Below are 27,213 nucleotides of genomic sequence, written 5' to 3'. Positions count from 1 at the left end.
CTTTAACACACTCCCATGCAGACTTGGCCACCGTCATCTCCCCTCACCAGGGAGGACCGACGGACTGTAAATTAGGAGCAAGAGTCCATTTTCCGCTGTTCGCATATGAGATTCAAACCGGACTGGAATCATGAGTTCTCATTCTCAGCCTCAAGCGCTCGTAGTAGAGGAAAGAGTTGAGGATTAAGCTCCCCCACGTTGTGCCTACATCCCAGGAAAATGGTTTTCCCGAGAGTCGTGAAAAGGTCCATCCAGCTTCCTGTGGCTATGCAGTGGAAGCTACGAGTGCGCGCCTACAGCTTAAACGCCTATGACTCTACCTCGTAAGCGAGTAATACGAGCGCTCTTGTGAAAGCCTTAAGTCTCGCCCTCCTAGCTTCCACTGCATAACCACAGAAAGCTGTCCCCGAGCGTAGCAGTTTTCCTTGCGTGTAGCAAGCTTGGTTCGCCGTTTATGCTTGTGGGGCGACTTTAACAGGACTCTTCAGTAGGTTTATCGGTTAGGGCGAGGGAAAGCTAGGCAGAGGCAGAGTTAATTGCACGGGAAGATGGTGAGGAAGTAAATCGCGAACCAGAACTCTGCGATCTGCTATCTGGCGCGTTTTTCTTCTTCCATTCATCATCATCAGCCTGACTACGTGCACTGGAGGGCAAAGGCCTTTCGCGCAAAATGTTTAACGCGAACTTTATTGGTCTTAATTTTCTGCGTTCCTCGTTGTCGCTTTTTTTGCTCCTGCAGCTTCTGCTTCACGGTAGAGTTAGCCTAATGCTTAGCTGCAACACCAGCAATGGATGTTTAGAAGTGCTCAGAAGTTTAACTTCTGACCTACTTGTCACAGCGACAGTTACACCAGGATACGTTGCTGGTAAGGGTGGTGCATTTAGTAGCGGTTTAAAAGGGGTTCCGAAGACATTCGCAATACGTGACAGTATTTCGTCAGTTTTGTCTGATCTGTCTGCTTCGCGCGATCCCCTCATAGTTCGCCGATATAATCAAAGCCTGTAATAAACGACTTTTTGACCTAATATAAAGCGAAATCTTTTTTTACGCTAGAGAAATAACAAACTCTAGCTAACCACAACCGTTCAGTGTGATTTAATGACCAACCATGTAAAAGTTGGAGATAAAATTCCAGAAAGTGGCGGATGCAACGCAGTTTGGCTGCATAGAGTCCATAATTCACATGGGCGCCAACCATCTTTCGTACAGCACGCAAAAACGGTTTTTCTCGTCCTCATAAATTTTGGTGAAGATACAGCAGTCACGGTATGATGGCGACACCTGAAGGCAAGGAAGACGACGAGCGAGGAGCGCCTCGAGATCGCGCGCCGCTCTCGTGCGCCAGAAGAAGAACGTTCTCCGAACGAGCAGCCTCGGTCTTCAGCTGTCCACTTCAGGCGAAGACAACCTCCTCGAAGAGAACGCGCACTGCAGTCGGCGTCAGGTGTCCTCACCCAACGATGCCCAGGAGTTCGAAGCTGCGGCGCACCGGCCCTAAGCGGGAGCCCAAATTTGAGGATTTCCGGACCCCGCCATCCGAGATTCCGACCCCGCCACCACCGGTGCAGCGCAGCGTTACCGAGAGGCTCCTCACAGGGACACAACCAGCTGCATCGATGCCGATACAGACGCCCGTGCTGCCTACGGTTTCGCCGCAGGCACCAGTAGCCTTTGGCGCTACCGTACCGCTGTCCATGCAGTCTCCGCTTCCTCCACCACTGCCACTGCCAAGCGCACTGTCGCCGTCTAGTGAAGCTCGAGCGCCAAATTCGCCACCGGGATCGAGCTACTCCACAACAATCTTCTCTACCGCTCCGCAAACACAAGTTGACATTCCGTCCTTAGCGTCGCAGGCTGCCGTATATCCAATTCCCAGCTCATATGCGACGTCGCCGCCTCAACCGCCGCCTCAACCGACACTGCCTCCGCGTGAATATCTGCAGCGGACGAACCTCCAATTTGCTGACCTACCCCCGCAGGCGGGTGGGTCCTACCCGACGGCGGTGACGGGAAGAACTTCCATGCGGGTGCTGACGGCCTTGCGGGCAATTTCCGGCGAGTGGAGAGAGAGGGGTAAGCGGTTTTTGTACCCTCTGCTGAACCGCCTACGCGCCACCGGAAGCAGCCCCAGCCAGACTCGGCTGCCACAGCGGCAGGTCAGTGTGGCACACGCGATCACAGCGCCATCAAGCATGGTATCCGATGAGCAGACAAGGCCCCCCGAGAGCCTGTCGTCACCCCAGCAACCTCGGCGAGATGAGCAGCGCGATCTCCAGGACAGCTATCCGTCATCAGCACATAACAGGCGCTCCGTGTCACGCACTTCTATGATGACCTTGCAGCACGACCCTGGTCAGCCGCCGCCTACTACTGGAGGAACGGCCAGCTATTCGCGACGCGAAGATGCTTCGCTGCTGGCGGGCAGGCATGGTCCCTTCCAGACGGTCACGTTTCACTTCGGCCTGCTGGCCGCGTTTCTGCTGCCCTTCCACACGCTGCCCCTGCAGATCGCCCAGCACGAAGTCGACCACTGGTGCGCCAGGCCGAAGAGCATGCGCAACATATCGCTCGAGCAGTGGAAGCGCCAGATGATACCACTCACCGCGGACGGCCGCTACAGCCAATGCCGCATGTACGCGGAGTTGAACTCATCGGATGCCACCACGGTGCCTTGCACGAGCTGGGAGTACGAGCCCTCCACCTATGGCCTGTCCCTCGTCCAGGAGTTCGACCTGGTGTGCGAAAGGGCGTGGTACATGCCGCTGAGCTGCTCTTCCTTCGGGATGGGGGCCATCTGCGCACTGCTTGTCTCCGGGCCTCTGGCGGACCGGCTGGGCCGCAAGCCAGTAATGCAGTTCTCTGCTGTAGCGCTCCAGGCTGCCGGCGTGGTCATCCTGTTCCCTGCCATCCTGAACAGCTTCCTCACCATGCGATTCCTTCTGGGAGCTGCCACTAGCACCCTTTTCAACACCAGCTTCGTGCTCGTGGTGGAAGTGCTGGCGCCTGAACGACGCACGCTGTACTCGATGACAGTAATGATGGGCAAGGTTTTCGGCGCTATCATCGCTGCCGCCCTGATGTGGTTGCAGTTCAGCTGGTACGTCCTCCAGCTGATCAGCATGCTGCCCTGCTTCGTGATGCTGGTCTTCTTTGCGCATCTGGTAGAGTCTCCACGCTGGCTTCTAGCCCGAAATCACATAGAAGAGGCTGAAGCAGTCATCCTGCACGCCGCCACTCTAAACGGCGAGAACCTGATCGAAGTACGCCAGCAGTGGGCACGCGCGCGGCGCAACCTAGAGCGGGGCTGCTCGGATAGTGCTCCCGATGTCGACTGCTGCGAGGGGCTGCGCGTACGGGGCGACTGGCGGAACAGCGTCATCCTGTACTACTACTGGACAGTGACGGCGTTCGCCTGGCAAGCGGCGTCTCTGAAGATCCACTACCTGGACTTCTACCCGGCGACCTTGCTGGTGCTGTCTGCGCTGCTGTCCTTCCCAACCGAGTTGGTCGCAATAGTGTCCGCTGCGCGCCTGGGTCGCAGGACCTCGCAGGCCGGGGCACTTTTCTTCGGGGCGGCCGCCTGCCTGATGGCCACGACGCTTAGCGAAGACGACGTGGTTCTCACCGCGGCCTTCCTCCTGACAGCGATTGTGAGCGTCGACGCTTCGCAGGCCATCGGTACGCTGTACACTGCCGAGGTTTACCCTACAGTAGTGCGCTGCTCGGGACTGGCGCTGTGCACGTGCTTCTCAACTGCGGCCAGCATCGCCACACCTCTGGCCGTCTACCTAGGTCTGCTTCCGGTCTCCTCGGCATCGCTGAGCGTGGTGGCCTTGCTGTGTGTCACCGCAGCCGTCTTCGCGCTACACCTGCCAGACGCCAAGGAGTGCTCGACGCTGCCAGACCAGTTGTGCGACGAGCCGTTCGAGATCTCGCCGCCGGAAACAATGCCTGCTCTTGCTGACACGATCACCAACACCGCGTCACACGGGCGACGCATGCGCGATAAACCTGTGCCGCTCGAATAGCGATGAGTGGACTCAAGTCGCTGCTTCCCAGGACCGGTTAACTTTTATTACGGTCTCTCCGCTATTTTCACTTCCGCTACCATTTTCAGACTCTCTAAACTACTTGACAATCAGCTTTCATCATCATCATCATCAGCCTGACTACACCCACTACAGGGCAAAGGCCTCTCCCATGTCTCTCCAATTAACCCTGTCCTTTGTCAGTTGCCGCCACTGTATCCCCGCAAACTTCTTAATCTCATCCGCCCACCTAACTTTCTGCCGTCCCAGGTGCTGTTTGCTTTCTCTTGGAATCCACTCCATTACCCCTAAGGACCAGCGGTTATCTTGCCTTCGCATTACATGCCCTGCCCAAGCCCATTTCTTCCTCTTGATTTCGACTAAGATGTCATTAACCCGCGTTTGTTCCCTCACCCACAGCTTTATTGTTTTAATAGCCATTTACGGCGACTAGAAAGTCAGCGAGCAAATGCGCATGCTGCTTGAACGATTTGGTACTGAGAATTCGCGTGTACAAACACCGCATACCGCGGGAACTTTTGTCCCATGACTTTTTTACGAGTTATGGCCCATGTGGAATATGAGACCGCTTCGCTTTGACTGAACGTTGGAGTGAGGAGATTCCATGTGCTTTTTTGACACGTGTGTGCGTATGCCTTTATCAGGACGATTGCCAAAGAGTGAGATTGAGCGTGGACGGAACTTAGTATTCACCAGCTAAGAAGGCTCTCCTTTCGATACCTATGTGATTTGTGTTATGTACTGTTCAAGGTCTACGGAGTATATGCATGCCTCACTCTGATTGAAGCTGTAATGTCTGGCCGCTAATTCTCTGCCTAGGCGATGCGTCATGAAGGCACAGGTCGTTGCAGTGAGGGCACAAGCGTGCAGCACCCAAGCATAAAATGCGTGTTGAAAGCTTGAAATGTTTACTGTGTTGGGTGGCTGCTTGCATTTGCTCTTTCAAATTGAGAACGGGGAAATAAAATGGGATTTTAATCGTTGAAATATTAACATATTTATCTTGATAGCCACAGCGCCAGCATCACATTGGGAGGGGGGGCTGGTACTCATCTGTCCACCTAACTTTCTGCCTCCCCCTGCTACACTTCCATTCCCTTGGAATCCAATCCGTTACCCTTAAGGACCATCGATTATCTGCCTTCGGATTACATGCCCTGCCCAAGACCATGTCTTCCTCTTTATTTTGACTAGGATTTATCATTTTTCTTTCCATTGCTTGCTGCGTTGTCCTTAACTTTAGCAATGCGCCACTTCGATGGTGGGTGCTGCCACCGACGGGGCTGGTGAAACAGGTTGCTCTTCCGACAACCGCTCGCAAACAATCAGTAATTTAACTGGATTTTGCTGACAAAAAGAAATTGATAGAGCTCTCCTCACTGTCCCTTTAACCGCTGTACCCCTGCGCCAGGAGTGGTATGACGACTCCCAGGGATCTATGAATGAGAAGTCGAGGATGAACATTCCGTATATACGGGCACTAACCCATTAAAGTTAGTGGAAAAACTGCGTTCTTAAATGTAGACATAGGTCATGAACACAGACGCAGTTTTTTTATATATGGCACAATTAATATAAGAATTGGTTTAAGGGGTTTTAACGTCCCAAAGCGACTCAGGCTATGAGGGACGCTGTAGTGAAGGGCTTTAGAAATTTCGACCACCTGGGGTTCTTTAACGGTATGTGACCGCCGCACCCGGGATTGAACCCGCATCTTTCGGGTCAGCAGCAGAGCGCCATAACAACGGAGTTAAATAAACTAAATACACAGCAATAAACAAATGAAAAAGAACACCTCTCCGTCATTCCATCCCCCGTGAGCAGGAACTCGCCATTTCGATGTTTTTAAGCAGTGCTTCAGAGGAGAGCAGGCAGCACCTCTCTGACAGCAGATGAACCATGACCTGTCCTTGCAATGTTGGGATACTTGAATGCGTAAGGCACTTCTAAATTATTGTCCCCAAATGTGGACGCTGTTAGTGAAGAGGTTCAGGAGGAGCTTAAGTGTCACCTCCAATAATATTTTTCTGTTGTATACAAGGTACTTACAAAGTAATCGTGAATAGAAGTAAAGCAAATCTTCGACTTCAGTCCATCAGAAAACTTTTCGTAAAGGATAGCGGAGTATAAATTGTATTCACACTGCTGCAGCAGCTCAATGGTTAGGGCGCTCAGCTAGTGAGCCAGTGTTCCCGACTTCGAAACCGGCCGCATTTCGATAGGGGCGAAACCCAGAAGGCCACGACCTGTGCTGTGCGATGTCCATGTGCTTTGCCATATCCATGCATGTTAAAGATGATGATGTCCTACTCTACTTCTTCTCCACATGAAAATGGCACTTTCTTCTTTCACTTCCACCTTCCTCCCTCCCGTTATGTGAAACAATTACTGTGCCTTTTCCTTTCCCCTAAAACCAATTTTAATTAAAAAAAAAATAATTTTTTTTAACTTTAAGACACAAGACAACAAAATGGATCAGGACACAAGCTAGTGTTGTTAATATCCTATTTGGAATCAAGCTACTCTTGCCTCCCGGGACCTGAACCAGCAACGCGCCCTCGTCACCTTGGCCCAGGACCTATTGAACGCCTAACATAAAGGCTGTTAATAAAAAGTGTCGCACCACCACCACCACCAGGGCAGAAGATGCAGAACCTAGCGTCGTAGGTAACACCATTCTGCACAAAAATACGTTAGAAGTTTTGTTAAAATACATAACGGCTTGAATTTCAGACAATCGCGCCCTGTGAATGCAATTTTTGATGATTTCACCGAAAGTCCCTATTTCGCTTCAGTATTCCTTTCAGCTGAGACGGTGGTGGTGAATAGACATGCTGGAATAAGCAAGCAAGCAAACAAACAAAGAAAAGGAAGCCGATGGCACAGAGCTTGTATGAAAAAATGTGCTAAGCTACGCAACGACCCAGTTAAACAATCAGCTTGAGCCAGCGGCTGGGTGGCGGTGGCTGCTCGTGTTAGCGCCACCTACGCTCTTGTTTCAGAGCTGCTCTTTTAAGGGGGGGACCCTGGTCTTGAAAAAAATATATTTATTAATGAAGTCACAGTTATGAAATTTTCAGGCCACATGTATTTTTTTGCGCTGATTCTAGATAAGTCATTTAATTTCGTGTAAAACAATTCCTTGAGCACTTGTACAATTTTTATGCAAGTTATGAGAACAAAAGTAACTGCGCAAAAGGACGGGACAAGAGAAAGAGAACCACACAGGACAAACGCAGACTAACAACTGATTTATTCCACCAACTCCTCTTTCCTTCAGCAGCAAAGCGCATGCGCACCAACCACAAAAACAAAAAACAGAAGCGACACTCATCTCGTGGAATCAAGGAACTCGAACTCCTTGCGGTACAGGTGTACTGAACCATCGCTAATACACTTATCAGGCCCTAACCTCACGATTTCCAAGGCCTCGATAATTTCTGGTTCTTTTTTATCCCTCGAGCGTCCGATAATCTTAGTCCTATCGAAAAGCGGATTACAATCTCTGTCATCATGCTTGCAAGTGTGACAATGCTTAGGCAGATGCTGCCCCCTTGAATCTTCTAAGGAATTTGCGTGCTCTAATAATCTAATGTTGACGCAGCGGCCAGTTTGCCCTATGTAGAACCTACCACAACTCAGGGGAATCTGATAAATTACATTGCATGTACACTGTACGAACTTATTCCTGTGGTTAATGCCACACTCAACCTTCTTTTGCTTATCTTTTCTCGCCAAATTGCTTTTGTTCTCATAATGTCGTACCAACTAGCCCCTCACCGCACTCTTCTAGATTTTATGCAAGTATTTTGCGGAAAGTTTTGCAGAAAATTTGCTGCAGGAAACTCGCTGAAATGCATGCCATTGGGTTTTCTTGACACCAAGGAATGCAATAAGGGTAAAATTATCATTCTGGCTATCATAGAACCTGAGTTATCGGGTTTTTAAGTTGTTGCTTCAGAAATGAGAAGAAAAGTGTGTGTTCCTGTTTCTGAATTGGCAGCTTCAGTACCCTATAACTCAAGTTCTATGACAGCCAGGATGATAATTTTACCCTTATTGCATTCCTTGGTGTCAAGAGAACCCAATGGCATGCATTTCAGCAAGTTGCCTGCAGCAAATTTTCTTCAAAACTTTCCGCAAAATACTTGCATAAAAATTGCACAAGTGCTCAAGGAATTGTTTTACACGAAATTAAATGACTTATCTAGAATCAGCGCACAAAAATACATGTGGCCAGAAAATTTCATAACTATATCTAGATTAATAAAATTTTCTTTTCAAGACCAGGGTCCCCCTTAACACCAACGGCTGTTCAGGAAATGGAAGGTTCGCCCTCTGCGTGTTGTCCCTGGCACCGCCCTCGATGCAGCGAGGTTTGCGAGGTCTTCATCGTCTGGCGTTCCTCGCTCAACATCAAGCCCAACTGGGTCCTGTCGACAGCCAGCCTCATGAGTACGAGTGTAACGAGCGTCCTTTTCATTTAATTTGTATTTGCTTCAAAGCTGTGCTGGTCCGGGCTCCTTTATTTTGTTTCTCAGGCCGCCATGCAGAGGCAATCTTGGCTGAGCTCCCGCTCATCGAGCACTTCCGGGCTGTTGCAACGAGGGGAACCGGTTAAACTCCCTCATGTGACCGATGGCCTTCATAGAGGGCGGAATCACTGCATTTATCCCTTCTTTCAATTACTCGGTCGGCAACAGCATCCCTCCGTTTTATCCCCCTACTTCCCTTCTCTCTCCCATTGCAGCCTCTCTATTCGTTACCTCATCTCTCTCCTGGCCGCTTCGATCAGCAACACTGGACGGGCTTCATCCATGCGAATTCTCGAAATTTACTCTGTACAACGGCTCTCACCGTAAAAAAAAAATAAACCGAATATAGCAGAAGCTTAGGGCCTGCTGTAGAGATGGGTCAAGTAGATGTAATGCAGTGTTCACAATTTCCAGGTCACGCCAGGATGCGGTCATTAGCGGTAAAAGTACTAGGCAAATTTAGCGCCAGCCCAGACCTAGCAGGTCACTAGTATTGCGCTATCACTACGAAATACACATTTACTATAGTGGGAAATTCTAATCGCCATTCCGGAATATCGCTCCGAGCATTCCGATAGGAAGAAATTCTGCGGAAGTGTTGAAAATCCAAATCGAACAAAATGACAGGTGTGTTCCGACCTGCACCGCAAAAGGCAATCATGTGATGTGACCCCTTCCACTTATCGGTTGCCATGAAACGTGAGTGCCTTAGGCACAACAGAAGAGTAGCGGTAGCATATAAGCCCTCTGGTCTGGTGTTGTCAGTCTCAGAACCATTGAGCTTTCTTGCATCAGGTTCCCAGTGTTATGACCCAGACTGCAAGCAGATGCTGCAAAATAATGACAGTCACACTCACCAGCCAGACAGTAGCAGACAGCCACATGTCAAGCATGTGCGGATCACGTTGTGGCAGTTTGCCGACCATGTCGGACCCTGTGGCGACTTTGAAGGTGGTCTTCAGAGTTCCGCGAGAAAATGCGTCCAAGCGACAGTACACCAAACTGAAGCAGGCATGAAGTGCCCTATCTCGATTAATCAAAATATACGAGTGTATAGTGCTCTTAAACTGCTTTATAAGATGCAGGCATTTGTGTTTTTTGCTCAACTCTCACTCTGGGCTGTTGCCATGGTCATTCTTTTACTTTCAAACATGGGAGCGTCACGGGATCACAGCGTTAATTTGAAAGGATCAGAAGGTCGGATTAGTGAGACTTAATGCAACTTTGTTCGTTTGTGGTGCCCGAAACATATGCCCGTAGATGACAATGCTTAAATTTGAGCAAATGCTTCACAGTTTTCAAATATACCAGGCTAATATAAAATATGACTTAGGTTTAGGCTGTAGGTTAACAGTTGAGCTTGCACTGGCAATTATTAACAGATTAAATGGCGATTAATGGCAAATTTAACAAGTTAAGCCAGCAAACAAGGATTATCAGAATGGCTGTATAAAAATTTTGTTCAGACTACCCACCAACCTCATCAATCTGTAACACTTCGCAACCCTTGCCCTGAGCTGTCACTGCAAAGCATCACATGAAGAAATGAAACAATCCTCTGGACATTATGGCAGCATACAAAGGTATATTTACAACTGTGAAACTACTGTACAAAATAGCTAATGATTGTCTACTTTCTTCTCCCCGGGCTTTTTGACCGTGATATTCGGGTTCTGGACCTCTTCACAGGTGATGGGCTTTTGCTGTAGGGCCTGAAAGCAGAAGGTGGGACAAGAAACAATGAAAATGAAAATTCTGCACTGAAATAGTTTTTGGAGGGTGTTCAGTAAAATGTATCGTGTTTTTCAAGTTGCGTTCTGCCGGTACATAAATAACCAGAAAACAATAGGAAGCAACATAAGTGCAATACTCAATTGTACAGTGAATGCAAAACAATGCAAATTTGCTTGCACTACATGCATAGTAATGCAAAGAAAAGCAACTGTGAGCTTCTGACACTGCACTGTACTGCACTGTTCCATGCCTTGCCTTCAAGTCAGATTTCTTTCCATACCTTCTTAAAATTTCATGCCGTGGTGACCGATGATGCTTTCGATGGTGCCTTTCTTGTGACCGTGACCGAGCAGGGTCCTCCCTTCCATGGTGGTGGTGGTGATGCCGGTGACGATGCCTACTGCTAGTTGGGGACCGTGACCGGTGCCGATATTTTGACGAGGACTTGTGTGACCTGTGTCGCTGTGAAGTGCTGTCAGGTGGGGTGACACGGTCGCCACTGCGTTCCCGGGTGATGTTCGTCGGGGAACCAGGGAGCGAGTCGGCCGGAGCTCGCTGAATATCAGGAAGAAGCCTGGAATGCACATTAAATTATTCTTGCATCAGTAAGTGCAAGACAAGAACTCTTGTTGATGCGTTCCTGGTTCGTACGCTCAAAATCGCGGGAATTAAAGATGTCCCATAGTGTTTAGCAATATTTCTCACGATTAATACATTCTCAGATAACGTGATTACGCAGCTACGTCGTCTATTTTGGTCAAATAGTATGTTTATTGACCAACCACACGTGCAAACGTACAAGTGGGCTGAACTTGAGGCATGTGACATGGAAAGCTGGAATTCAGCAGCAGTAACTCACAGTAGTGGCTTCTCCGCAGTGCCTAAATGCAAGGAGGCGAAGCGCCAGCACCAACAAAAAGGCGCACTAGTATTTAAGAAACCTGTTTTAGCGGGGACGCGACGTGAAGAGGAGAAATGTTTATGAAGTCCCTTCTAAGTTTAAGACAGTGTAAATCCGGACTAAATTCTGCGAGCATTAGAAAAGGAACTGTTTAGATCTTGTGCCAAAAAAAAAATGCTAATCGATATTTTTTTTGAAGTGACACTAAATGTCTTTGCACCTCAATTAACAGTAACATTTTTCAAACCTAGGCAGTTTGGATCATACGTTTTTCCTGATAATGCATTTTTCCACAACTTTTTTAAAAACGTAACAATGAAGGTATACCCTACATGACGCATAGCGGTACACAGCAGAGTGTCAGAAATTTCACTAACATTTCGAACGAAACATGGCATAATTTGCAGTTTTCATTGTCCTGATGCTGCCTCTTGAATGGTGAGCTTTGGTCTGCAGCCACTAGCAGTCTACCACCTTAACTCATTGAGTCATCAGGTGCCTCTGTGGTCAGCAATTTTTTAGACTGTTGGATCCAGTGCTGTGTTTTGAAATGCTGCTATTTCTTGGCAAAGGCTGATTTCTAGGTACAGTCAAACCTCGTTATAACGAACACGGATACTACGAATTATTGGCTATATCGAACTCTTTGTAAATATTTTTGACTAATTCATGCAATTTCTACTTTATATATCGAACGCTGTTGGTCATGAAACGGGTATATCGAACTCCCCGGCGCCAAACTGTGCCCGTTCGGATGCCAGGTGGCAGGCTTCGCTGCACTGCACAAATGACTGGTGGTGATGCGGCACGCGTTCGCACCAAGGTGTGCACTTTCATCTCGCGCTCGCCAACAGCGGTGTGTAGGGTTGCAGTCCGGCAGTCAGCACGCGTTCACGCCTCTGGCATCTGTCGACAGCGCCCTGGACGCAGCACCGGTGATTGTAAGCATGCAGTAACAATCCTGGCGCTCATGTTGGCTGTTGCGGAGGTGGTGAAAACGGCGACGGCTTTCGCTCTGACGTACCGCTTTCTACGCGACACGGCTGCAATGCGGAGAAGCCACAGTAGCCGGCGCTTAACCTGCGCTTGCGGTGCTGTGCGGGGGAGACAACCTAACTGGCGCTCGGTTTTTTGCGGTCTTCGGAATAGCCGCGACCGTCTTCGAAACGCTACCAAAACCTGGGAAAACATCTATCCGCTTCTCTTGTAAGGATCGCCAGAATTGCTGTCCTTTCAGTGACTAAATTGCGCCGTTACTTCGTGCGTTTCGGACGAAATTATCACGAATTTTGGCTATAGCAAACTGTTTGGCGATTTTTTACTAGTTCGCTATAACGAGCTTTCACTGTATGTGGGAATAGTGTATTCACAGAAGCGAATATGAAGTGAACGCAGTTCTATTACATGACTTTTAGGGGACCGTCCGAAACCATCGTACAGTAAACTCTCAGTTGTACGAACTCCGGTTTATCGAATATTTCAGAATAACGAACTTTTTAAAAAGCCCCGGCAGTTTTCTTATAGATTCTATGTGCAAATGTTTCACTTAAACGAATTTCGGAATAGTGAATATTTCAGTTTAACGAACTCGCTCAGAGGACCCAGGCTTATTTTTCCGATCAGTTCAACGAAGTTTTGAGCCCTCCACTGCAGGCGCAACCGATGCCCGCCCTCATGACAGAGATCTGTCATCAGCTGGAGGTCGATAGCAATAGTACTTCGTTTGAAGACTATGCACTGTGTGACAGTGCACTGATTAGCTGTGCTGGATAGACTGAACTGGAGATTGTTTCCAGTGTTTGTCCAGAGGAAGATGAGTGCAATGAAGAGGAAGCAACTGCAGAGCCAGTTTCAAGCCCTATATAACTCTAGCTGAGGTTGTAGGGTGCATCGGAAAGTTCAGAGACTTTGTGTCTCAACAGCAAGCTGTGCCAGAAGAAGTTTACAAAAACATTGACTCTTTCGATAGTTTTGTAACTTCTTGTGCTGTAAATGTACAAGTACAGAAGAAGATTAATGATTTTTTTTTCAAAGTGAGAAAGGCAGCGTTTTAACTGCTATGCACCTTGTTTAAGTTACGTATAAATTCAATTTCACACTTTTGACACTATGGATGCCATGTCTTCTGTTAGTCTAGTGAATATTCAGTTTAGTGAACTTTCAGTTAAGTGAACTATTTCCTTCGGTCCCTTGAAGTTCACTCAAGTGAGAGTTCACTGTATAATCTGGGCATTGCGTATTCAAAAATCTCGCACAAAGAATGCATTCGCATAATAAAAGCACTAAAGTGCACCAAATGGCTGTCAGTGTGAATTATATACCTTTTCACCACAAGTTTTAAAAGTGTCCCTGTTCTCATCCAGTGAGAACTAATAGTGAGACCGTGCAGCCAATAGGCACTTTGGCACTGACAAAACGGCTTGGGGCGTGTGCTGCCAACGTGTGTTAAGTGGGCCTGACATGCACCTTGAAAGCAATGTTTTGGACGACGTGCCAGAAATTTGGTTGCTCCGACTCTATAAAAATGTTTTGTGACGTGTGGTATGGGCATGCATACGAGCACATCCATGATCTTACTATATCCGAGTTTACTATAGTGAGGTTCCGTTTTATTGCTGTTTACAGTAGCCAACCGATACTTCAGACTCCAATAATTCGGACTAGCGCGATATTTCGGACTTCGCTGAGGAACCGTCGCGCACCTCATAGGAACGTGTACATTTCCACGACCAATATTTCGGACTTTGCGGAGTCTAAAAGTTCGAATTTTCGGACTAAAATAGACGCCAACAATATTGTGATGATTGTTTTTCAACCGAAAATTTGTTATTTCGGCCTAATATAGACGCCAGCGGGCATCGCTGTCACTACCAAACCGTTAGCCGCCACCGTGAAAGGCGCCATCTTGGATTTAAACGGAATCGGCTCGGCGGGCGCAATCGGACTGGCTTGGATAGGCTTGGCTATTTGTTCCCCCGTGTTGCCATTTGAGATAATGAAATGCTTTCCATTGCCATCAAGATGGCCTGCAAGTACAGCAGGACAGCTGCAGCGTCCACCGCAGCTTGGACGATGCACCCCGCGATGCGGGGCAGCAAACGCGGTAGACGGTGGAGGGGGACTGCATTCGGAGGCGCTCACGTCTTCCCGTGGGTTACCTCTCGATCTTCCCGAACGTCATTGCCCCATGCAAACTGACTGTTCTTGCTTCGCGCAGCGAGTGCATTCATTCGCGGCATGACCGTGGCCACGTCGCACTATCTGGTATCATGATGTGATAGGGTGCGAGCATGAGGAAAGCACGGCTATGACTCAGATAGAGTATAATATTATCGCTTGCAGGTGGAGCATGGAGAGCGGTGATTTTCGCGATTTTGAAAGCCGATTTTTCGCAGAAAAGTTTATTTTTTTAAGTTCACAGATTTTTCAGACTATTCAATTACTCGGACGATTTTTCGGGTCCCACCGGGTCCGAAATATCGGTCTGCGACTGTACTTCAATATTTTAAACATTAGAATATTTGTACAAGTGTACTGATTTCATGACAATGAAGTTTCCCCTTAACCGAAATTTTTTACAGGGCCCATTCATTTAGTTGTAGCAAATTCAACCGCAAATATGCACGGAGTAAGGTGAGAAGCCATAATCATACTGGAGGCATGTTTTGCCACACAAGCGCCCTCTGCCAAGTTACCAGGTGCTTCACAAGCACCACACTGTTTCACACCTTATTACAACTGCAGCTTGTAAGCATCCACCCACATCAGAAAGGCCATAAGAATAAACTCAAGAAAAGTCGACTGCAGTGCAAAGCCTTGAAAAGCTCTGCACAGGGGCTTGTGCAACGATAAACACAAAGGAAGAAAAAAAGGGCGACCTGTTGGCTGGTTCCTTTGGCGTGCTTGTCCCACTGGATGTCTTGGCGCCATCCCCCCGCTGTCCAGAAGACAGAGCAGAACCTGCAGCACCTGCGCCCTGCGTGTCCTTGATCATGCTCAGGAACTTGGCAAGGCGCTTCTTGCGCTCGAGCTGCAGCTGACGAGCTGGTGACAGGCGGTCATTCGACAACGGCCCCTCTGCGAATAAAGAACGTCGAAGCCAACTCAATCAATGATTCACATGAGGTGCATTCTTTGCGAAAAAAAAAAAAAGAAATGCAGGAGTCCACTTGGCTCGCAAAATCAGTGCAGTGACGGCAGCAGCAGCACTTCGTGCCATCTGATGGTATCACTTGCCAAAGAGCACTTCCAAGTTTCACGACAAGAGCAAATGGTGAGCAGTATTACCGCATTTAAACAACTGTAAGTCGACCCCCTCATATCGCATGTCAGCAAAGAAAAAAAAAACATTCAGGGGGCACTTTGGCTCTCTAAAGTGCTGCAAGGCGAAAGCGTTTCCTGGCGCACTGTTTGTTTTTATTTATTTATTATTTTTCATATTTTTTGCTCTCTATCTTAGTTTTATTGTTTTTATTTCTATTTTCATTTCTTATTATTATTTTGATTTTATTTTTGTTTATTTTCTTATTTTCCCTTTCCTTCACTTTATTCCTTTTATTTTATTTATGAAACCCATGCATTCACTAGATGTGCCTTTATTCATGCTCGAACCTTGAGCCTTTGTGGCGGAGTGGTAGTGTCTACGCTTCAAATGCCAAAGGCCCTGGTTCGATTCCCACCCTCGGCGCAGTTTCTTTTTTAAGCAGTGGCGCCGAAAGGCGGACAAATCTGCCGACGCGTCTATCGACACGGCTGCCGACGCGTCTGTCGACACGGCTGCCGACGCGTCTGTCGACACCGCTGCCGACGCATCTGTCGACACTGCTGCCGACAGCGTCTGCTAACGACAGTATGGGGCATTGAAGGCTTTCGCCTTAAAAAAAGAAAGAAGCGCGAGCCAGTCGGGAACATTCCGCAACGAAAATGTATTAGCCACTGAACCATTCATCTACACTTGCACCATTGTCCTAACATCGTCGTCCAGCGAAATCCCGCACTTCATAAACAACCGCACCATGACATCACGTGCAACAGCTGAAAATTCTGCCTCGCTGCAGCCACCACATGTGCATCACCGCTCCCAAACGTTGAACCTGCGGCTTGGTGTGAAACTGTTCGTTCCTTTGGCACAAAGAATGACGGCCATCTTGAATGTCGCCACGAACGAGTGCCGAACACTTACCAGACCTGGAGCACTAATGACAACTGACGAAGTACAACAGTAAAAACTGGAAAATGTGGCCTGCACTCAACTCAAACGCGTCAAGAGCCAAAGAGAAATTATTCGTGAGAGGAGTCGGCTCTCCCATCAGCTATCAACAGAACCTGGAAGCGCTGCCAATCGAAGTGGCGATGCTGCCATGATTGAAACAGCGAGCCTTCCATCAACTATCATAACTCTCATGAGCGTTGAGTGTGCAGCTAAAAGTAAACAAAAAAAAAAGATTGAAACATACTTCCAAACAAGCGCACAGAATAGCCAAATGCTACTGAGTAGAGCCGTACAGTAAGGTATAAAATTGCAACCACACCATAGCGTCCCTGCTATCTCATTTTTCCTGCCTTTATTGATGGTGACATGCGTTGCTTTAGATTGCAAGTTCATGCCCAACTTCGGATTTTCAAATACAAAAAAAACACAGGTTGAAACGTTAATAGGAAACACTGGATTTGAACATAACTTCCTTTATTCATGACAAATCTAGATGAAATTTCGCTGTTCTATGCAGTTTCTTTAGCTGATTTTTCCTTTCAGATACAGTTAACCCTGAAGTAGGCAAAATCTAGTTTACATCATAATTTTGCTACATCGAAATTAATTTCTCAGCACGCAAAAAATCATCCAAAACGCGAGCCTATCACAGGAAATACCTTTATTGTATGTAGTGAAAGTGGTCCTTTGCTTCTGCTCTTTCTTCACCATCGACAACGGCATTATGTGTTGTCATATTCCCACTGGAACTGCATTGCATCTTGCTAGTACTGCAAGCTCGTGAACCGCCTCAGCACATCTACTGCATCACACAGCTCGCAGGTGACAGGGCAGTGCATCTGACTGGAGTTTTGGTTTTGCTGACATTGTCACCCTCTTGTGCAGTCCCAAGCACACAGCTGACACACTACATTTCATCACCACTGCCATGTCTTTGTGGGAAGGAGATAGGGAAATGAAGGAACGTCATCGATGGTGGGGCATGCCAGCTCCGCTCCATGTCGGTGAGAGTGAAAAAAGTGTCCTTCAGTCAACACCCAATGAAATGGAACTATGCCCACCAACATCTCGGTCATGAATGCACATGCGTGCATCCTCTGAACGGGAAGCATGGTTGTCAGGCATGAAATGCAAGACCAGCTTCCAGCTGATGGGCATGAAGATCGAAGAGACCACTCTACTATGTTTAACAAGCTTCAAAGATCATAAAACTACAGGATGCAGTGTCGTGCAAATTCACGAAGAGTAACAGTAAGAGTGAGATAAGATTTGCTGTTGACAGCCAAGTACTAAAAGTACCGTAAAAACCCGCGTATAATACGAACCCGAATATAATACGAGGTGAAGTTTTAGAGACGCAAAATGGGAAAAAAAAGTTTTACCCGCGTATAATACGAGTGACGCAAGCTCGTAGAAGACATTTATTCAAATCGCATCCCGCACTCCACTTCAATCACTTTCTTCAGTAGCGCTTTCTTCGGACATTTCTTTGTCCGACAAATCATCCCAAATGTACTCATCTTCCGTGCCATCGAGAACGTTCGAGATGCCGCACTTCAGCCGCCCAGTCGGCGTCACTGCAGGCTCACCTGAGCGCATCCACTCTGCGTAGCACCGCTTGACTGCGTCCTTGAACGGTTTGTTTACACAACCATCAAGCGGCCGCGAAAGCTTCGTCGCGTTCCGCTGCACGCGAAAAGGGCCTCTTTCTGTCGTGGCCATCCACGAATGTTTCCTTCGACGACACCAAACTGCCTCCCGGCCGCACCGTTGCCGATGTTCTCCACAGCTAAAATAACTTTTCGCTTGAAAGCAGCCAGGTACTGTTTTTGAGACCCTGACATCGTGCTCCCCAAAACAATATCCACTTCACGAAGCGTGCCTTACATGCTTGCATGTGCGTTGTCAACAGGCACATGGCACACCGCGAGCCCCCCACCCCGCACCCAACAGATCAACAAAGAAACGACGTCGTGACGTCGTGTGTCGAGAGTAACGAAGCCAAGCCGTAGCCATGCGCCAATAGCAAAGCCAAGCCGTAGCCACGCCGCAAAAACGAAACCAAAACTTTGAGCAACTTCGAAAATTTTTCTTCGGATCCGCAAATAGTATGAGGCGGAAATTTAGGACGCTAATTATGGGAAAAAAACCTCGTATTATACGCGGGTTTTTACGGTAACCTGTCCTGTGATTTGGAAATGCCACCTGTGACTTCCAAGGAAGGTCGCACTTACCCGACTGCTTTTCCTTGCCATCTGTCTTCACTGCTTCTTCAGTTGGCGCTGCTGGCACAGTGGGTGCAGTAGTTGGAGCCGATCCTTCAGAGTCAGACATGTCGTCATCGAGGGCCAGCCTTTTCTTTTCCTTTCCCTCAGAGTCCTTGAGCTTCAGGGTGAAGCTCACAGGACCTACAGCAAATCCGGAGGAGTGGAATGTGTGAACATGGCAAGCTAGAATGTCAACAGCTGTCTCCCGCAACACAATAGCGCCACACCAGTGATACGCATTATCAATATAATGTCATTTCTACGTATGCGACTATATGCATAGTCGAATCTCGCTAGAATTAAATGGTTTATAGTGAAATATGTATAACAAAAGTAATAGCAATTCCCCTCGGACTTTCCCATAGAAGCCTATGTATTTGATGCCTTATTTTTGCGAAGTAAAATTTTCCTTAAAGGCTATATATAATAAACATCAACACAGCCCCACTGGGCAGTTCACGCCAAGTATAAACCAATTTGTAATGATGCACAGCAGTTCCGCACCAATTCAATGAGACAAATTAAAATTATTGTTCATAGCTTATTCTGTCGAGCACCTTAAAGAATGCGCACAAAACATTTCCCGCCTCAAGCGCGGCCCATATGCGGCACTTCTCCAGGCAACCAGTCATCGTCGGCTTTAGCACGACAACGCCGTGACACCAAAAGGCCCACGTGCACTAAAACCTGGGTAGGCAGCCCACTGAGCCTGACAGAGTTCCCAATGTCATCGCAGTTCTTCCATTCAGTCTGCATCTTCATGGTGGTTGTGGGGTTACACCATGTGGCATTATGTTTCACGCACTTCCACAAGGTCAAGGTGACTTGCAGTGGTGGAAAACGAAAGCGCAAGATGATTTCAGTTGACCAAAAAGGCAGCCGTGTTCATATCGCAACTGCGGTAGCCAAATGCAGTCTAGCTTGGTCATTCTCCACCACAATACACTGCTGTCATGCACAGAAGCCACACGCCGACTCTGCCATGATCAGTGTGCTTGTGCATCATATAGGGAAGCCAACCAAAACAGGCACTCCCAATCCAATCACCACTACATTCCTTTTACCATGACATATATCAGGTTTAGCAACTTGAAAAATGGTGCTAGATATTTGAAAGAAGTCTTTCCTTGTCCTCTACGATGTTATTCCTTCCAAGACCATATTATAGGCGCTCAAGTCTATGTGGGCCATGGAAGAAATGTGCGCGCGTTGATGAGGCTGACATATTCAGTTTGTATATCCATATCTGACGTTCGGCATTCGGGGTGCTCGGTGCTTATGTTTAGGGCTATGTTGGGGAAACACAGCTGTCAAGGACAGGAAAAGATGTGAAGGTTCTAGCTATTTTCTTAGTCCTCAAGCTGATACAGTTCACGACAAAGGAGGGCGCGTGGCTGCAATTCATTGCGAGTGCCCATTTTGGATTTCTTCTTTACATGACAACATGTATGCTGCTCATAACAGTGCTAGAACACATCGGCACCAGACTAAATGCTAGCAATGTTGTCCTCTGTCAACATGGTAGTAGGTAAGCCATGCGACAATTGCAACCAAGGTGACTAGTGGCAATACTGTAAAACTTTTTTCAGAATCAAGAGACCAGAAAAAAATACCTGAATTGTCTGAAGGTCAAATAACAGCATTGCCCACCAAAAAGCTTAAGAACAGTTTGAGCGGCGGTAAATTTATTTGGTGAAAAACTTAGCAATGTCCATTTGTTTCGAGGCCGCAGTGTATGGAAAGTTGGGTAGAAGCTTACTAACAAAAGTATTGCCTCAAAATGGCTTTCCTGCGACTCCTCTTCATAGGAAGACCGCCTTTGAGCCTTAACACAGTATGGAAGTTGCTATCACCGTTACTGCGGGAAGGTTCAGCTATGGAAATGGTTATCAAATAAGGCCAATACAAAGATAACCATGCAGTCCCACTGCACAGCAACCGTGTCAACAGTGCACTTTAGAGGCCTTGTAAAAACAAAACTTGTCCGAGTCGCATGGCGAGTCATGCCTCCCGAACATCGACGATCGTTCTAAGCAGCACTGAAATGAGTCTTAGTCTTACGCTTGGAGCTGCCAGTTCGTTGCGCGGCAGTGAGCAAGTTCAAAGTCACAAAAAGGCCTAGTTGCCTTAGCTAAAGATTTGCCACTCAGCACTTGTTTGGTTGACCAGTATGGCACTCTTTGTTTCTTTTCCCATTTCCTGAAGTTGGGGGCTGACCTGCATGATGCATCAGCCTATATGTGAGTAAATATGAGAAACTGTGCATTAGTCCTTGCATAATCTTTTATTATAACACGAGGGGCAAATTCTTACTTCTATTTTTGGTTAAAAAAAAAGCACATTAAATCAAAACAGATACGTTACATACTGTCATTGTTATGTTAAGGGGGGACACTGGTCTTTGAGACCAAAAAATGACCAAAAAAACGATTTTCAAAAAATGACATTTGTGGAATTTACAGCTATCATTTTCCAACTGTACCACTTTTTTCCTTTAAGAAGTCATCATTTTGACCATAATATTAAATTCAGATCATCGTGTGGGCTGAATTTATGCAGGCACTGACAATTTAATAGCATGAAAATTTTGGACATCTGGCTATCTTAGTACAGTATAATCTCGTTACTACGAACCTCACATTAACGAATTTTTCATATTTACGAACTTTTTCAAAATCCCCGCCAAAATATCTATATTTTCAATGTAAAAATATTTCACTACTACGAATTTCAAAATACCGAACATTTCAGAATAACGAGCATAATTTATTTGCCCACCTATTATAAATGCACCTCATTATTACGAACTTACCCCGGAGAAGTGAGCCGACTTTCCGAGAGGCACACGCTAACTCTGCTAATCGCCAAGGGCAGGCATCCGATACAATCCAGTCCAATCCGAAGCCGCCTCGCAACCGGAAGTTGGCTCGTCTCTCCTCCTCCGTTTTTTTTTTTTCTCCCACGGTGTGCCATGGCCGGTCTCGACGCGCGCGCTCTCTCCTCTCTCCAGAGCAAGAGAGCGCGCGCGTCGAGACCGGCCGTGGGTGTGCATGTGACTAGACTACCTCCGCGCTTTTCTTTTTTGTGTGCGGCCGCCGCGAACGCGAGGCCTAGTCGTTTCTCGCCGCTGCGTGTTGACTGTGCTGACGATGAATTCTGCGGGCGCCAGCGTCAAGATGAAGCGACGGCAGTTCACGCTTAAGGAAACACATCGTTTCGGAAGCGCCTAGTGCAGCGCTGTTAAACCTTCGGCTCGGACTCCCGACAGACATAAATGTCCGCCAGGCTGCCGAAATGGTAACTGGGGTGTGGTGGAACGTAAAGGCCTCGACCATCAACAACTGCTGGAGGAAAGCTGGCCTGGTGAAATCGCCGCTTCACACAGAAGACTGCGATGACGCTGATAGCACGGATGACGGCAGCGCAAAAGAGGTGCGGACTGAAGTCACTGCGAAACTCTCTGTAGACTCTTCTGTAACTTTTGCAGACTACGCCGAGTCGGAAAATGCTGCCCCTGACTGTAGAAGACATCGTGAGCAGCGTTCGCGAGTATGGAGAGCGCGGCGAAGAAAATGAACTGGACGACGATGCCGACTCGCCGCCTGTAGACCAAGCGGCCGAACCTGTGTCTAGTGCGGAGGTTCTTGCATCCATAGGCAAACTTCGCACATTCATCGGACGTTGTAGCGATGTGCCTGATTCTGTGCTCCAAAAAGTTAACGTTGAAGAGTTCGTCCTAGGGCGCCTGTGTCGCACCCGCCAGAATCACGGATTTCTTCAAATAAACGAGCGCTGAACCTCTCGTTTGCGTTCCTGTTTGAAAATTACACAGCTTGTCGTGTGCCCTTCCTGAAGGTACAGTATTTTCATTGTCCAGTAATACTACTACCTTTTTTCGCGAGTCTTTCGTTATTACGATATTTCAAAATAACGAACGATTATTCGCGACCCCGCGAAGTTCGTTGTATCGAGATTTCACTGTATGTCGATATCTCAACATCTAGGACAGATAGAGATGTTGTATTAGTTGCTAAGGGAAGCTGAAGGCACAGTGAGTGCAATAATCGAAGCAGATTTGTTCAATCACACTTCAAAAAGTTATAATTTCGCAAAGTTTACCGATGCACTACATTCACACCTTGAACACTGATATTCCAAGTGCTGTAAAATTACTAATGAGGGTAAAACGGAAAAACTGCTTTGATTATTGCACTCTTTACTCACCATACTACGCAGCCGTGGATTAAAAAAGATTTTTTATTGAGCAGTTTTTTTTTGCACCGAGGTACTAATGAATGACTAATTAAAATTACTTATCTTGGGAACCAACTAATTTATGAGAAAGATAATTGCATTGTTGAAATCAGTATAAAAAACTGAGCAAGATAGTACAGTTTTATTAGGATTGGGCTAAAAATAAGGAAAATAGGTCTAAGACCAGTGTCCCCCCTTAAAGGGCCCGTGCCCACCCCAGCGCAGCAGACACTCTCTACCTCTCTTTGAGCGAGCCTCCTCTCCTTCCATTCCCTCCTCGAAATTCTTCCCTCCCGCTCCTCGTCGAGTAGGCTCGGCAAGGCAAAATCACCCCTTCCTTCTCCGGTGTAAGCCGGAGGCGTGGTGTCTGTGGAGTGCGTCACAGGGCGACGTCATGGCCCCGCCTTCAATAGAATTCTTTTCTTGGTTTTTGCATTTTCTCCGCACACTGAACGATCGAGAGGCGCGATCGGCTCGACCACCTAGACTTGTTAGCGAGCGCATCCTTTCATACATCTGTTTGTCATTCCCAGTTAACAAGCCACCTTTTCATTTTCTTTTAGGCCTCCCCACCGTTTCACGAGCGGAGGGGCGGAAGTCGGTTGTGTTCGAAACACACGGCGAAGCGCGGACCCGGCAACCGCCCGTTTGCTTTTCTCCATGCGTGTTTGTGTTCTGTGTGTTTGTGTCTTTTCTCCGCTCCAAAGCATATGTCATTCATTGGAGTCAAGGCGTACGCAAGATGCACGAAAGATAAGCGGTGTGTGTGCGGAGCGGTCAAGTGGGCGAGCGAGGGAAAGGCTCTGCTGCACTACTAATTAAAACCTTGTTTTGGGGTGCTCGCATAGAAGAAAAGCAACTGAGAAGGGAGCGCGCACGCAGAGCGTCTCGTGACGTGATCACGGCGGGGGGGGGGGGAACCAACTCCCTCAGTTTTACTATTTTTTTACTTTTTATGGCTAGGGTTCAAGGCTGTCGCCGCACGCTCCCTCCGCAGTTTCTTTTTTTGTTCCTTCATGCGGGTTTGTAGGCATGAGCCAGAACAGAAGGCGCTGCGGAAAGCCTCGTGCAGACGACGCGATGCCAAGGCTACGCCCAACCTTCTCCCGTCAGTCAGAACGATGCACCAATGGAGTGCCTTTAGCGAAAGTAGCCCCCCTTGACGTCAGCGGGGTGCAGAGTAGTGGGCCGGGCCCGTTTTTGAAGAAAGGAAAGAACGAACGGGCTTTTATTTGAATTTTCGCAGCTTTTCGGGGCGCGCATGGCTCTAGTATTTTGCAGAGGTTATCTTCGATGCCTCATCTATGCAGTGGGCTTGTTTTTCAAAAATGTCCGGACCCTGGGCAGTGGCCCTTTAAGAAAAAATGGCAGATGTGAGGTAAACTTACTCGCTGAATGTGTCATGATGGCTTGTTAACAGGAATCATGCACTGTAAGCTCTTGCAAGGAAGTTTTTAGGTGCTTACGACTACAGTAGACTCCCTTTAAGATGAACTCCAAGGGACCATGAAGACTGTTCATCTTATCAGAAGTTCATCTAATTAGGAGTGCTTCTTAAAATGATGTTTGAGCATGCAGTGTGTGTCTAAATACTTCGTATATGTGAACAAAGCCATGAAATAGTCTTTTAGGAAAAAAATAATTGCAACATAAGCATTTATTGCACCACTAGTGCAGTGCATCAGGCACTGTTGAGTGTTGCCCAGTCTCAAAAGAAAACATTCGACAGAAGTCTGTCTGGTTGGGAAATTTAATGTTAGGAGAAGGTAAGTGACGCCAACCAAGTAAAATACAGGAAAAACACGACGTTTCGGGACCGGCTCGGCCCCTTCTTCACGGTGTGACTACGGGCGAGCGCAGCTTGGCTTTTTAAGCCCCTGTGTGGAGGACCTGCGGGTCAATGGCCGCAGCCCATGGACGTAGGATGAGGGGAGAGTCCCCAGGGAACGATTAACATTCTCTCGTGTTTGCTGTATGTGCCACGACTCGAGTAGAAGCCTCCTGCGTGGGTTAGCTTCCGTTTCCAATACAATGGTGCTGTCGAAGTCAATTGGGTGGTCACACCCTTCACAGTGTTCGGCCACGGCGCTGCGTTGACGATTCATGTGACGGACGTCCGCTTTGTGTTGGTTCATCCTTTCCGCGAAGTTCTTCGTTTCCCCTATGTACGACGCCGGGCAGACGGAACACGGAATTTTGTACACGACGCCCTGGGCCTTTTCTCTGGGCTGCCGGTTTTTTGGGCGGGGGAGAAGGCGACCGATAGTGCTGGTCGGTTTGTGCGTTGTCAGCACCCCTTCTTTTCCGAGAATGCGACCGAGCGTCTCGCTCACGCCTCTCACGTAGGGAATGCAAACACGTTTCCGCTTCTGGCATGCGTCTGAGGAAATAATAGACCGGATTTTGTTTTGCCTTTCTTGCTTCCTGATAATGCGCCGGATGAATGAGCTTGGGTAGCCGTTCTTTTGGAGGTCAGAAATGACTCGGTTCTTCTCCTTCCTTTTATCTTCACTTGAGGAACATATGGAGTCGGCTCTCTTCAGTAATGACGTCACGACAGATGCTTTGTGCGGGATGGGATGGTTCGAATTGAAATGTAGGTACCGTCCTGTGTGGGTTGGCTTCCTGTGCACCGAGGACTGCAGGCCTTTGTCGTGCCTTGTAAGTAGGACATCCAGAAAAGGCAGGCTGCCCTGCTGTTCATGTTCAACAGTAAATTGTATGGCCGGTTCAACTGAATTTAGATGACTCTGGAGGTTTTCTATCTCTGAGGTTTTCACCACACAAAAGCAGTCGTCTACATAACGGAGGAATAACTTTGGCTTGGGATTAAAGGAGGAGAGGGCCCGGCTTTCGACGTCTTCCATGGTTAGGTTAGCCACTGTGACTGAAATTGATGCCCCCATAGCAGTTCCGGTTGTTTGCTTGAAAAATTCTCCGTTGTAGGTGAAAAAGGTACTGCGCAGACAGAGGTCGAGAAGGCGACATACCTCATCGACGTTGAGTGGAGTTCTCTCGTGCAGCGTTTGGTCGTTTTCGAGTGCGCGGCGAGCGACGGACACAGCAAGGGGAACCGGTACGCAGGTAAATAGCGACACCACGTCAAATGAGACTAGGCTTTCGTCTTCCTCCACGGTAAGGTTCGAGACAAGTTGGACGAAATGCCGCGAATTCTGTACATGCGTGGGTGTTCTGCCGGCGAGCGGCGCCAGCACCTTGTGCAGGTAGTCAGAGAGACGTCGCAGAGGAGACAGGGTGAAGTCTACAATTGGCCGAAGGGGGACGCCAGGTTTGTGAATTTTAGGTAGCCCGTAAAAACCCGGAGCTGAGCCGTTTCTGGAGATGAGGCGGAGGTTTGGCTTTACCTCCGCTTTAAAAAATGGCAAATGGCTTTACCTCCGCCTCATCTCCAGAAACGGCTCAGCTCCGGGTTTTTACGGGCTACCTAAAATTCACAAACCTGGCGTCCCCCTTCGGCCAATTGTAGACTTCACCCTGTCTCCTCTGCGACGTCTCTCTGACTACCTGCACAAGGTGCTGGCGCCGCTCGCCGGCAGAACACCCACGCATGTACAGAATTCGCGGCATTTCGTCCAACTTGTCTCGAACCTTACCGTGGAGGAAGACGAAAGCCTAGTCTCATTTGACGTGGTGTCGCTATTTACCTGCGTACCGGTTCCCCTTGCTGTGTCCGTCGCTCGCCGCGCACTCGAAAACGACCAAACGCTGCACGAGAGAACTCCACTCAACGTCGATGAGGTATGTCGCCTTCTCGACCTCTGTCTGCGCAGTACCTTTTTCACCTACAACGGAGAATTTTTCAAGCAAACAACCGGAACTGCTATGGGGGCATCAATTTCAGTCACAGTGGCTAACCTAACCATGGAAGACGTCGAAAGCCGGGCCCTCTCCTCCTTTAATCCCAAGCCAAAGTTATTCCTCCGTTATGTAGACGACTGCTTTTGTGTGGTGAAAACCTCAGAGATAGAAAACCTCCAGAGTCATCTAAATTCAGTTGAACCGGCCATACAATTTACTGTTGAACATGAACAGCAGGGCAGCCTGCCTTTTCTGGATGTCCTACTTACAAGGCACGACAAAGGCCTGCAGTCCTCGGTGCACAGGAAGCCAACCCACACAGGACGGTACCTACATTTCAATTCGAACCATCCCATCCCGCACAAAGCATCTGTCGTGACGTCATTACTGAAGAGAGCCGACTCCATATGTTCCTCAAGTGAAGATAAAAGGAAGGAGAAG

General features: G+C 48.0%; 2 protein-coding genes across 5 annotated transcripts in view; one reads left to right on the top strand and one right to left on the bottom strand.

Moving 5' to 3' along the window:
• Positions 1–1,364: 1,364 nt before the first annotated feature.
• LOC149359780 (solute carrier family 22 member 7-like) lies at positions 1,365–4,029 on the top strand. The gene has a single exon (XM_089567746.1). The coding sequence runs from the start codon at positions 1,462–1,464 to the stop codon at positions 4,027–4,029; it is 2,568 nt and encodes an 855-aa protein (XP_089423872.1). The 5' UTR covers positions 1,365–1,461.
• Positions 4,030–10,150: 6,121 nt separating this feature from the next.
• The window catches only part of su(w[a]) (suppressor of white-apricot), a 46,265-nt gene continuing 29,202 nt past the window's right edge, over positions 10,151–27,213 (bottom strand). For all 4 annotated transcript variants that reach the window (XM_089571900.1, XM_089571901.1, XM_089571902.1 and 1 more), the window contains 4 exons: positions 18,667–18,840; positions 15,099–15,297; positions 10,600–10,893; positions 10,151–10,297 (listed from right to left, as the gene is read on the bottom strand). In XM_089571900.1, coding sequence (XP_089428026.1) covers positions 10,216–10,297; positions 10,600–10,893; positions 15,099–15,297; positions 18,667–18,840 — 749 coding nt within the window. In that variant the 3' untranslated portion in view covers positions 10,151–10,215. The remainder of the gene's footprint in view (positions 10,298–10,599; positions 10,894–15,098; positions 15,298–18,666; positions 18,841–27,213) is intronic.

The sequence above is a fragment of the Amblyomma mixtum genome, chromosome 2 (genome assembly GCF_055824585.1).
Source record: "Amblyomma mixtum isolate Tamu chromosome 2, ASM5582458v1, whole genome shotgun sequence".
NCBI lineage: Eukaryota > Metazoa > Arthropoda > Arachnida > Ixodida > Ixodidae > Amblyomma > Amblyomma mixtum.
Note: the sequence above shows the minus strand (reverse complement) of the source record. Positions and strands in the feature narration are given on the sequence as shown.

Coding starts and splice junctions, on each gene's coding strand:
- LOC149359780 (XM_089567746.1), top strand. CDS start 1,462: ATGCCCAGGAGTTCGAAGCTGCGGCGCACCGGCCCTAAGCGGGAGCCC.